Genomic DNA, 13211 nt, shown 5'->3' with positions numbered 1-13211 from the left:
AGGGAAAAACCCATATTTTTTTTATAAGAAAATGCTCTTTGCATTTATAGAAGCATTCTGTGTGAGTGAGAAATGAGGAATGACCTTTTATTCATCTTACTGTGTTTTAAAAGTACCAAGAAAGGTCCGTTAGAAGGGGCTAAGTCTGATAAATGCTCGCTCGTTTCAGCTCCATCAGCTGTAGATGCTCTGTGTTTGTGCGTTATAACGTACCTCGGGTTTGTCATCAGCACTAATGAAGCAGAGGAGGAACAAGGTGCGACTGCCACAGCACGTAATCAGCAGATTCCCGGTTTATTTGTGTAACCCTCTGTCAAGGTTGCCTCTCGAACCCTAGCCTACGTACTTTACATGCAGTTGTGTGACTTTGCATAAAGTGCGTGAGACTTCCCTGAGTCACAGCCACCGCGGGGGCAGCAGCGTTTCTTATCCTTGAGACGGGGACGACTCTTAGGTTTGCAGATACTTCCTGCTTCTCCTCATTGCATCATGGCACCATATGCATGCACTGTATGGTCTTTACGTTGTGTATCTACACAGTTGGCTGGAACACTCGAGGTTTCATTTGTTCAGGCATCCGTCTGTCTGCAGACAGCGCCTTGGGGCATTTTGGAGCAGGAGCACATGGCAGGCGGCCTCCGACTCCACTGCTCCACCCGCTGGTGGTGCATGCTCACTGCACCGTTGGAGTCCGGTCCCCAGGTTGGATCAGGGCTCCGGTGCTGGAGCCTGGACGGCCCCGGAGGACGCTTCATTACCTTTGGGAAGACATCATTGGACTGAACGCGCCCTCGTTCTGAAGGTCCACCGCTGCTTCCTCCATCATCTCCATCAACGAGTCCTCTCGTCACCACAGCAACCGTTCCTCCTGATCATTTTCCCTTGAAGTCGTGCCATTTGGAAACAAAGGAATAACACCATACCTGCTGTTAATGTAGCTTTTCTGCACAGCCACCCGCAGGTACCCCCCCCCCCCCCCCCCCCCCCCCCCCCCCCCATCAAAGACTCCTGCAGGCACTTAAACATGCTCTATGACTTGAACGCCCCATGATGCGACTCAGCATTTGCCAAGAACTGAGCTGATCCTGATTGGACTCTCATCACTCGCTGATTCTTTTTTTTTATTCATCCCCTGGTGTCACAAGTGGGTTTAAACAGCACCTCTTTTTCCACTCAGTGACAGATCTATGATTAATCACGCTTGTGGCCCGAGATATTTGTGCCGGTACTTTTCATTCCGAGCAAGAAGACGAAAACAAAACAGAAGAGAAGATCATTTACGCCCCCTTTAAAGCAGTGTGAGTCGTATAACCGCCGCTCCTCCTGTGTCAGTGTTAATGTTAACGCTGACATTCCCGGCACATCCTTCCATCAGACAAACACACCCCGTGGCTGATAAGCGACAGCGAAAGCCTGGCCGTGTTCCTTTGCATGATTATCGCCTGATATCCCTCAAAGTGATCTCATTTGTTTTGACTGAGAGGAAGACGTCGGGCACGAGTGTCGCGCTGCTCAGCACAAGTTTGCATGTTTGATGAGCGACTCCCCGCGTTTCACAGTCGGCCCAACAGCCAAACAGTTACACCGTTACCATGGCGAGGGGAACATTAAGACGCCTCCTACAGTAGATATTAATTAACTTGGGGAAGGGGCAACGAGCACTTCAGTCAGCGCTAACGAGCAGCCGATATAAATGTCAGCAAACAGTCTCTGCAGCGTTCACGTCATTTAAACCTGGGAGTGACGTGATGATACAAACGTGCTGAGCTCAGCTGATGTTCAAAACCTTTTAATCAACATTTAGCATCATGAACTTATACATTTTGATTCAAAGTGTCCGGTCAGCAAAAAAATAAAAAATAAATACAATGATATGTTTGATTTTGTGCTACTTATTAGTACATTTATTGGTTTTCAGACACTAAGCATTTTAACAGTTGACAGAACAGCTGACGCGTGCGTCTGCTGTTATTGTCCAGATCTGCACCAGAAACCAAGGAGTCGCTGCAAATGACTAGCGCCGCCATGTTCACACCTGGAAAGGTGTCCCGGTCACGTACCGTACGGCCACGTCCCATTCGGAGGAGCTGGAGGGTGGTTGACGTAACAGGTGGCATTGGTGAGATTAGTTCTGTCTCTGGGATGAAATGTGGTTCTGTAACTGTGAACTGTGTCATCCTTTTCCTGGAATGAATCCCATGATATCCCACAATGTTCCCGGCCTGTGGTGTCACTACATCCTCAGTGGATGTCACAGTGAGCCTTGCGCGAATGAGCCTGGGCCTCCAGCACCACGGACGGCTCGTACAGGTCGTCCTCCCCCAGAACCGAGCTGTGCTCCCAGTTCACAAAGTTGGGGATGTTGAAGTGGGACAGGAAGGCGCACTCCGTGTCCGTCGTGCTGCCCTCCGCCAGTTCCCTCAGAGGCTGGTGTCCCCCGCTCTCCTCCACGTCCTCCTCCATATCCTCCATCCCGGGGGAGCCGACGCAGCGGAGGCGGCCGCGGGCCCCCCGCTGGGGCCCCGCGTCCTGCCCGGCCCGCTGGTCCTCCGCCGCGTGCGTCCCGTGGCCCAGGTCCTCCTCGTTGACAAAGAAGTGGAAGTAGGAGTGGGACCCGGCGAGCAGCGGACGCGAGAAGACTTTGTCGTGCTCGTCCTGGGGGCCGTCGGCCACGCGGCTCCCCGGTCGATGGCGCTTTTCTGCAGAGTCTGGGTTCCTGTTGGAAATCAAAAGAAAGACCCGCATTGAGACGGAAGCAAGAAAAGCCTTTGAAAATTTGACTGCTTACTATTGTCAGCGCTGACCGGAAAGCAGCTGGAGTTGAATACTTAAGGACGGGCAATTTTCCTGTCTTATTATCACTATTTTATCAGCACTTATCTAAAAAAGAATACGAGGAATCTACATGGAGGCATTCTAGGAACTGATCTGCTGCTGCTTTCTATTGTACACGGGTTGTGAACATGCAGTTCTTTGCAGCTTGGTGCCCTCTGACCTCTGTCCACCACAGCGGTGACATCAATTTACAGCCCCCCCTCCAAAAAAATCAAATGTAATCTCTTTGCCTGCTCTTTCTATCAGGCAGCCAGATTAAAAGCACTCTATCAGAATGGCGGATGAACCGGGTGAACTCATCACGGCGCCCGCTGCCTCCGAGCTCCTCTCTCGTGCTGGGAGCTCGTGGAGCTTGAGCTCTCCGTGGTGCTGAACCGTTCCACTCACTCCTGGTGCGGCGCTCCCGTCTTCGTGAGGAGCGTGAGCACAAAGAACATGAATATGACAAACACTGCCAGTCCGACCCAGAAGCCGATGACGATTGAGTCTGAAATGTCAGAGGAAGAGAAAAAGATCTCATTACATGACATTAGTTTAATGGCTGCTCCCTCTATTTGTGTAATTGCAGTTTCTGACAGGCGCCTTCTCTCCTCAGATATGATATGAGCAGAATTTCCAAAATCTGCCTTGACAAAGACTACTGCTGCCTACTTTATGAGCCTATTGCTTTTATTGTCGTTTAAGGGCTCGTCCATTACCACTGGGGAATAAAACGTCCTCATTGCTGCCACGTTATTTCTTTATTGAGGAGCTGAGGCAGTAGATTGGAGGGGGAGGCAAAATGTGCTGGAGGGGATGAATCACTATTAACACTGTTAGAGGTGAGTAACCCTGTTTGCCGACACACGTCGCATGCACAAACACACAACACAAAGTGAAAAGCAGTGAAGGTTGTGTTAGTGATGTGCTCGCCTTACATCTGTGCGCTTTGAGTCCCTCGAAGGACACCGGCTCCTCGTCGTCGTAATATTCATACTGCCACACGTAGTCACTGCGACGCGCGCTGCTTTCGCTCCGATTGTGAAATTCGGACATCGCAAAGCCTTTTGTTCCGCACCGTTACAGCAGAAACGAGCCTCGGCCGACGCGACGCGATGCGAACGTGGAACGGCGCCGTGCGCGCAAAGTTTGCGAGCCACAAACCTCCGGGGGACGAGCTCGGGTCCACGGCGCGTGAATTCGGGATTTCCGCCGAGTGGTCGCGTCCGAGCCCACGCTTGCGTTTTCTAAAACGTTACCAAACTGCCAAACGGCGACGGAGAGCGGGGGAATCCATCACTTCAGCGTTGCGCACGAACTCATCGATCCTCATCCAAGTCCTGGACGCGGAGCCGCGGCTTTGGACGCGCTGCTCAATGCGCATCGCCGCTGTCCACCATCCTTTATAGCCGCTCACTCGCTGGGATCCTGAGAGTGCACTGCAAAAAAAAAAAAAATGCGCTTCCCAACGTGGCACCGGGAACTGGCAGGCGCGGCGAGCTGTCATCGTGAAACGTGTATTTGCATCGAAGGTCATCCTGAACTAATAAGAAAAACCCACACAGCAAACGAAGTGATTGTATTAGGTGAACTCACACATACAGTAGTTAAACAGTAGATTATGTAACAACTCTGCCATTAATTCAACCTTTACAAGATTATAATTTCCCACTTTGTGTTGAAGGTGACAGTTAGAGTTTAATTAGCTATATTAATTATACATCTGATAAACTCAATGTATGCTCCAGTGTAAAGTAAATATTAGCTTACAATAGGAGAGAAGGTTACAGAGGGAGCAGATAATTGATTTTCAGGATCATTAAGATCTTCTTTGACATTTTATGACATTATTATGTCAAATATATTAAATTATTTTGAAATGCCAGTTAGAATAAAACGCAACTGACGGCTTCCCAACCAGTCGTCTTAACTTCCACTTTGAAGTCCACACTTAAACCACTACCATGAATTATAAATGATTAGACTTTACTTTACAGCAACTATTTGATGTGACTGCAGCCGCATTATTAGCAGTTCACTTATGAATCATCTGCAGTGACTCAGTGTGTGAGTAGCAGCTAATTACACACATACAGATAGTGTGAAAAGCAGTGGACTTCAGAAGTTGAACCAGTTTTCCTTCCGTCTGTACAGTAAAGCTATCGCACTGTGGTTTCATGACATCAGCCGTGAGTCAGGAGGTTTTTCTTAGATTTGTCTCCGCTGTCACCAGTCAGGCTGAGCCTCTTTAATAATATGCTCAAACAGCATATCACTGAAGTGCTGCAGCTCGACAACGCGTGTTTATTTCCAGCCTCCTGCAATATCCACCATAAGTTGTGCTGCGGCGCTGGCGTCAGTAGAAACCCTGACTCTCTGGTGAAAGTCCACATCTGAATGGATGCTCCATTTGCTATTTTAGCGCAGCGAGGGACTGTTGAAAGGATGTAAACAAAGCAGCCGTGACTAATGACTCGAAAATAACGTGCAGGGAGGGAAATTGAAAATATGAGGAAAGCAGCGCGTCGCACTACAACATCACATTATTAACAAGATCCTCCTTCCACCAATCTTCATCTTCATTACTGGGCTTTAATGCATGAAGGATTTTAAGCAGAAGCACTTCACACATCCACTCACTGAGGCTCCATCATGTTGAATTATCTACAATAATTCCACAATAAAGGACAAACTTGGTGCTATTAATGGCTTTTGTATTTTTCACTGTGTTAAAATGCTCAATGATGAATAAGTGTTTGGTAAAACTTGCTGCTTCCATTTTTGGATGCTCTACTTAAAAAAATGTTATTCCCATAGATGAACAATTAATCTGTTTGAAGGCCAATTAAAACGAAACACTTTGTTGAGGTGAGAGAATGATCGTGGATGTGGAAAATGGCATAAACCACTGAATGGTGAGTCCAATTCTTCACATGACGCATCAGAGCTGAACGCCCATTCACAACTTTGATCTGTGCTCTTGTTTTCCAATTTGCCCTATCAACACGAGCCTTGTGCCTCTGACAAAAGCAGAAATTCCTCCTGGGACGCGTGTGGGCTACTGCAGCAACCTCCTCCTCCTCCAGGTTGCACGAAATAAAGTCTCAGTGAGACAAAGTCAGCGCTGGTCACACACATTACACAGAAATACCAAAGATAATTGGTACATTTAGGTAATTTGTGCACAGAGCTGTTTCAGTTTCATGCGTGGAGGCAGAAAGGCCACATCTCAGCGGCTTCCTTTACTTTTTTGTCTCATATCCATTTGCAGATCATCATCATCATCATCATTGTCATCATCATCACCTTCTTTTTCTCCTCCTCCTCCTCCTCTGGCCATGGTGGGATGATTAGATGCGTTGCTTTCAAAGAAGTCCCATATCCATTTGCATTTTCTTTTTCTTCTACTTCTTCTTCTACTAATTCTACTTTTTCTCCTTCTCCTTCTCCTTCTTCTTCTTCTTCTTCTTTTTCCTTCTCTTTCTTTCTTCTTCTCCTTCTTCTTTTCCTCCTCCTCCTCCTTCCTTCTTCTTCTTCGTCTTCTTCTTCCTTCTTTTTCTTTCTTCTTCTTCCTTCTTTTTCTGCTTCTTCTTCTTCTGCTTTTACTACTACTACTTCTTTTTCTCCTCCTCCTTCTCCTTCTTCTTCTTCCTTCTCTTTCTTTCTTCTTCTTCTCCTTCTTCTTCTTTCTTCTTCTTTTCCTCCTCCTTCTCCTTCTTTTTCTGCGTCTTCTTCTTCTTCGGCTTCTACTACTACTAGTTTTTTTCTCTTTTTTCTCCTTCTCCTTCTTCTTCTTCTTCTTCTTCTTCTTCTCCTCCTCCTCCTCCTCCTCCTCCTCCGGTCATGGTGGAATGATTGGCTGCGCTGCTTTCAAAGAGGGGGGAATAATGAAAAGAAACATGCAGTGCGTTATCTGGCAGCGATGTGGTCCCGACGTCATTAATACGCAAGACTGGAAGAATAATCTGTTCACTTTTCCCTGAGCACAAAGACCAGGGAGCCTTTGTGTGCGACGGCGGTCATGCTAAAGGGGCTGACACCCTGAACCGCTGTAGCTACTGTGAAATGGTGTTTAATGTGGCTAAGTTTGATCTGACTGCGTTCACAGGCAGCAGGGGGCTGAGTCGGGCCCACAGAACTGACACCAGCCCACACTTAACAGTGACTACATTCATTTGGATGCTGTGGCCATTATGTGGTTTATCTCTGCTTTTCTGACTCCTGCTTTGTTCAGGACGCCGTTTATTCTGTCACTCACTGTCACGGCATCGCGCTGTTTTCTACATGGGAATGTTTTGCTTTAACCTTCAGCTACGCCTTCGCGCTTTCATCGTTACCTGCTCGGAGATAACTTTTAACATTTCCTCTCTTTTGCATCAGCCTTCGGGTTTATTTTTAGCAGCGCTCTTCAGCTTTGTTCGTCGGTGCAGCCCAGGAACCCCTTGCTCTGCTTGGACAAATCATTTCGTTCTCCAGGACTCATGTGAAGGTTCTGCTGGGAATGAAGATCACAAACTATTTATGCATTATGGAAGATAACAATTAATTGTTATATAGCTTGTTTACGGTAGACTGCACATTTTGCTGCAGGGGTTTCATGTGAAACCTGTTTTTATTGATGCATTTCTTAATTAAAACTCAGTGGATTTAATTTGCATTTTATAATCTTGAACATGGATCTAAGAGAACCGCCAGCTGCCCGGTGAAGCATGCAGATGACCCTTGGTGCTGAGCAAAGCAGCCACGATTTGATTGAGATTCAGCGCTGATACGTGTCTGCAAAATTCTGAGGCGAAACCCCGACGAACCAGAGAGATGAGTGCTGCTCGTCCTGTCAGGGCGCGAGCGTGTGTGTTTTCGGCATTTGTTCTGCTTTGCACTCGTGTATTCATACACGTGTTACAGCTCAGCTTCAGGCCAACACTCACTTGATTTGTCATTTCTATTCAATCTCCTTCAGCTATAAAGCTGCTACCACTCGCTGCTCTTGATCTGCAGCAGCGGCGAGAGCGAAGCGGAGAGATTTTTTTGGAAGATTCAACAGTGTCTGCATCTTTTGATCTGCACAATGCAAAATTAAAATGAAATTCATCCCGGAAAGTGAATTCATAATATCCCCTGATGCAGTGGAGTCAGATTTGTCCGCCACTTTGTCAAGACAATTTTTACAGCTTTTGCCCACACACAGCTAAAATGTACAGACTTCACAGCTGAGGACGCTTCCACCTGCTATGATGTGTTTGACCTTGGTCAGGATATCACAGTAAAACACCGTAAATCACTCTAAGTACTTACCCACAGCCTGTGTTTGTGTTGGTGGTTGGACGCTTGTTCCTCTGAACCCTGCCTGCCTCTACTTACAGTGCGTTTTCACCATGGCACTCCACATGGTTTCCAAGGAGACGCCTGGTTCCTCAATTAAACCAGGATCTGGATCAGCCTGACCTTCTGTCCAGCCGTTCTCAGAACATAATTCCAACCTCGGAGAAACCCGCATATAGCGCGCCGTGAAACCAGGTGGGTCCATCAGAACATCCCTAATGGTGTCAGTCACACAACTTTGCACGTGAGTGTGATTGCATGCTAGGACGCTATTAGATTACGGATCCTGGTGGGTGAGAGTTTCATTAAGCTGCTACATGACACCTGATGGATGAGCTTTGCAACATTATTGCTGCTTGTTATTAACTGCCTCCGAGCCCTGGACCTCATAATTGGGTGTTCTTTCGGGACAGTTCAAACAAGAGCCCTCCTAATCAGATGCAAATAATTGACTGAGCCCACACGGTATCATAGGGTGAGTGCTTAAGGTTCATTATTTGCACACAGTGTCTCACTGGAAGCTGTGGTGGGGGAAAAAATGAGGAAGTGACTTCTAATATCTGAATAGATAAATAAAATGAGTTTTATACATGCACAGTTGGAGCAGCGGGAGCTAACGAATCCTGCGGCTGAAGCTTCTCCTCCTCTGCGGTAAACGAAGCAGCCGCCTCCTCTCCTTCCTGTGCTGCTCTAACATCTAACCCTGAGACCGAGCATCACCCACATCACAGCAAAGGTCAGTGTTGCTGTGCCCAGAATGCTGCTGAGCACAGCGTTAGGTGTCGCCTGCAGCGTGCGCTGATGCAACAGGGGCTGCCGCCGCTCTGCTTCCGCCTGATCCTCAGACTTCTGCCAAACGAGGACAAATGACATTGTGGGTGACAGGGAGGAGCTCTCCATTTGGATCTGGGCTGAGCTTATCAGCAGAAGCCTGTTGGAGTGTAAACGCGGGGCGGAGATGAGGAGAGCATTAGCATATCAGCCTATCTAATCTGCAAAACCTCCCCTCAGCTTGACAGCAAACACTAATATAATGGAGGAGGATGGGACAGTGTTCATTAAGAGCAGGAGTAAAGTCACATCTTGACCCCAGCTTCTCCACATCCAGGAAAACACTGTTGCATGTACAGTATTAGACAGATGTGCTCTGAAGTACAAGGAAACCCTAATTACTTGGGGGAAGATGGAGGATGTTTTCCATCCACCACTACACAGAAGCAGCTATTTCAGTAAATCAATTTTGCTCCAGCTTCTTAACCGAAAAGCAACCAATGCATTCAGAACTGGAGCCCAGGACAAAAAAAGTGGGAACGAAGAAGCACTACATGAAGAATGAGCATGCGGCTGTTTCTTATGTTTAATGTTTGTGACTAATGTAAATATTACTGTGGTCGTCTGTTTTCTTGGAGAGAGGAGTGAAAAGTGGGAGCATAAAGCATGAATAGTGAGTCAGGGCGAAGAAAATAAGACAAATGAGGAGTAATTGAAGAGACAGATGAAAGAAAAGCCAAGAATGGATCCAAATAGCAGAGTTTTTAGCGGATAAGCAAACCTTTGAATGTCTGACAACTGAGTTTTTTCTTATCGCCTTCGTGTTTACGTGTCGTCTACAGCTTAGAAAAAACCCACCAAAAACTGCTCATCTGCTGCTTTTATCTCACTTCACTCTGTGTTTGGTTCTGTTTTGTGCTGATGGAGAAGGTCCATAAGAGATAATGACTATTCCCTGGTTTTCTAGTGCGCTCCACAATGGCGCTCTCTATTATTTGGTGGATTTTTGTGCGTGCGCCTCAGGCAGCCAATGTAAATGTTGATTCACGGCTGAAAGATTCCTTGCATTTACTGTTCTGTTCTCGTTCTTTTATGTTTCTTTGATTCTCTGCTTTTGAACAGTGTCTTTATGAGTCAGCATCACAGTATGAGACTGATAAGTTCTATCTGTTTGATGTCTAGCATTAAAAGGAAAAGGCTAATTCATAAGAACTCTCCCTGTGAGAACGCGTCCATTTTGGAGCTGTTGCAAACGCGGTGTTGGTGCGTTTAAATGGCAAAATGTAATATGTTGTAGATTCTCTCCCACATGGGTCAAATTACAATGGAATGGAATAAAACATGAAAGAAAACCTCCTGAGCAGAAAAACAGAGTGGAATGAAGAGCAAGAGCCCGTGCGGACCTTGTTAGCGCCAAATGCCGGCTGCCGGCTCCCAGGAGAGGCCTCTGCAGCCGTGCACGCAGCCGTGCACGGCAGATGCCGGAGCCGAGCTCACCTTTAGACGCACGCTGTGAAAAACGAGAGCCGCAACAGCGAAATCTTTTAATTTTAGTTGCGTCAAACACTGTCCTGCACGGTACCTGTCGTTTCAGGGCAGCAGACGACCCCACAGCGCCCCCTACTGGTGCGCAGGGGATGGAGCAATGGATGAATGTGACGAATTCATTGAACAGATTCCAACAGGTAAATGCCGGTTTTTATTTTTATTTTTGGGAGTATTATTCAGGTAAACCTTGCATCTGCTGAGGTGTCGCCTCCCATTGTATTGTAAAAGACTGACGCGTGTCAACACCCCCTAAACCAACACGAGCCTCTCCCATTAACTCGCGCAGCAGGCCGTGACAGTAGGGCACGTGTTTATTCACACCTCGCGCCCAAATGGCAACAGAAGACGCGGAGATATGGAACTGAACGGGTTGAAGAGTTCAGCGTGTTTTTTTTATCAGCAGCGACGTTACGATTCAAAGCAACCGCACTGAAGCTTGTTAAAAGCATGTTGCCTTCAGGAATAAAACGAGAACCCGTAAACAGGCTTAAATCCATGAAGAGTCGTGCGCGTGGCGGATCCACCAACATGTGCGTAATGAAGGTTCCTCCGTAGAATCGTGCAGTATTACATTCTTTAGTTTTCACTTTGCTGCAAAATAAAGCAATGCGATTCAGAAGCACCGGTTTCTGATCTGATCTACATTCAAACTAAAGCAAGAACGGGACCATATGGTTGGAGTTTGCCACAGTGTGACTTCGCACCTCAACATCGTGGCGCATGGAAACACTTGGGAACGCGTCAAGGCGCAATTTGGCACCAGCCGCTCTCACCCCGATAAATAGGAGGTTCCTGCCCGGAGCAGCCACATCCTCCGAGGACCCCGCAACGCACGGACCACTCACTGCCAGCAGCCATGGACACGTCCGCCACCGCCACTGGACTTGGCTCCGTTTTACCTGGGGATACTGGCAACCAGCAGGCCAACTTCTGGAGACCATGGACTGGAAAAGCGAGCGGAGCCGATGCGCACAACGTGAGTTTAAATGACCGGATGGTGCAGTTAATATCAAATGTGCATCGTTTCATAGAAAGTCTAACAGCATCGTCTCCTCTGACTTTTAGCCTCGTGCTGTGCTTGGAGGCCTTTTTGATGCAAAGCTCTCTAAACCTCCTCAGGTCGTCCACCCAGTGAAGTAAGTAAAGTTTCCCACATTAAACAGCAGATCGCGTTATCTTCATTCCAGCCGTGTTTTCTAAATGCCATCTCTTTTCCCCCTCAAGGTTGTTCTGGCCTAAATCCAGGTGCTTCGATTATCTGTACCGCGAGGCGGAGACGCTCCTGCGCAACTACCCGGTGCAAGCGACCATTTGCCCCTACGACGACTCCAGCAGCGACGAAGACAGCGACGAGGAAGAGGATGAATCGGAAAAGGAGCTGAACTAAACACTACCTCCTGAAAGCTTAGACAACAAATAGTTCCATAACCTCATAATATATTTCATTTAATTTATTCCTGTAAATACGTGTAAATACCTTTTTATTACTGAATGTTTAACTTATTGCTTTAACATATCTACCTCTTTTTGTATTTTATCGAGACTTTTAATAAAATACATGACATGAATGCCTTTGTCCCTGGATTATTTTTGTGTAGTCTGTCATAAATAATTATGCTAAACACAGGATGAAGCTGAATGGAACTATAAATCAATCCACAACAACTGCCGGGGACGTTCACTAACAATCAGGAAATTGAGCTTTGGTTGGAAAGTGAAGCCTTTTCTGTTAAAATTATTGAAGCAATTAGATGTTACACACGCGTCACGAGGACACTCTGCGGATCCGTGGGTCATTAGAAGCGTCTGAACTTTCCAGACCCGCCGCATCCGGCTGCTTGTCCCTCGTCGGCCTTTTCCCACAGACAAGTGCGAGGTCGTAAACGCAACGTTTCCTGCTCGGCGTCGCCCGGAGTGCGGAAACTGTCTCGCGCGTGGAAGGTGTCGACCGCGTGGGGACACGCAGCTCCGGACAGAGATGGTGAACTGGAGAAACCCTCACCAGCTGAAGACGCTGAATGTGCACGTGTCTGTTGGTTTGATACTGGAGCAATATCAGCTTCGCACAGAACTGAACTGTTAGATTTATTTGACAGTGACGTTTTGCCAGCGTCCACAAATCTCAGTGTAAACAGCACTAATGAGTTTGTAATGAGGCTAAATCAGCCCGCGTCCACATACATTAGGCTGCAGCCGAATGCACACAGCATCAATATGTCCTTTAAAGCTCAGTGCACGGCATTGACACCAACTGGTGGTTTTAATGTTTTGGTGCTAATTGGTGTTAATCTATAAGTTAACACTAGGATCCCTTTGTGGAGTCTCATTAGGCAAAACAAACACTATGTTGGAGTTTGCAGCGCAGCACAAATCCTCTCGCCCAAGTTACAGCAGCTGTTCCATCCTTGGACTAATAATCAGCCGATGGGTTCTGATATCGATACGATAACTTATTTATAATTTGGATTCTTCGCCTTTTTGCACCAAGCCGTGGAGCTCTTCCGTGGGAACCGTCATCCGTCGGGTGTCCTGCAGGGTGCAAAGTTACACGCCTGCTTAATGGGAGACACGGTGGCCTTGGCACCAGCAGCACAGCTCTGTCTGCCTCTGAACTAGTGACCTCAAATGGACTAAGAGCTAATAAAAGTAAGACATGGTTCATGACAATCTGTGTGTATGGAGGGTTTCTGCTTATCCATATTAAACTGAATGCCCACATGCAGAAAGGCATGAGGGGCCCTGATGAAGCCCTGATA

At 47.2% G+C, this 13211-nt stretch overlaps 2 protein-coding genes across 3 annotated transcripts; one reads left to right on the top strand and one right to left on the bottom strand.

Moving 5' to 3' along the window:
• Positions 1-1556: 1556 nt before the first annotated feature.
• On the bottom strand, positions 1557-6564 carry LOC114850069 (melanocortin-2 receptor accessory protein 2A-like). The gene is made up of 4 exons (XM_029142027.3): positions 6121-6564; positions 3753-4357; positions 3223-3322; positions 1557-2716 (listed from the first exon to the last, which is right to left on the bottom strand). Exons 2-4 carry the CDS (start codon positions 3868-3870, stop codon positions 2242-2244), a joined length of 693 nt encoding a protein of 230 aa, XP_028997860.1. The 5' UTR covers positions 3871-4357; positions 6121-6564; the 3' UTR covers positions 1557-2241.
• Positions 3487-12023, top strand: LOC114850071 (protein ripply2-like). 2 transcript variants are annotated; one of them, XM_029142029.2, is made up of 5 exons: positions 3487-3656; positions 8178-8331; positions 10502-11431; positions 11521-11591; positions 11680-12023. In XM_029142029.2, the coding sequence occupies exons 3-5, from the start codon at positions 11312-11314 to the stop codon at positions 11840-11842; spliced, it is 354 nt and encodes a 117-aa protein (XP_028997862.1). In that variant the 5' UTR covers positions 3487-3656; positions 8178-8331; positions 10502-11311; the 3' UTR covers positions 11843-12023. The 2 variants fall into 2 exon arrangements, with proteins under 2 accessions (XP_028997862.1, XP_055362543.1); XM_055506568.1 differs by having other exon boundaries at positions 8178-11431.
• The last annotated feature ends 1188 nt before the right edge of the window (positions 12024-13211 follow it).

Source organism: Betta splendens, chromosome 24 (genome assembly GCF_900634795.4).
Source record: "Betta splendens chromosome 24, fBetSpl5.4, whole genome shotgun sequence".
In the NCBI taxonomy this organism is placed as follows: Eukaryota; Metazoa; Chordata; class Actinopteri; order Anabantiformes; family Osphronemidae; genus Betta; species Betta splendens.
This window is presented reverse-complemented; position numbering and strand designations above follow the sequence as displayed.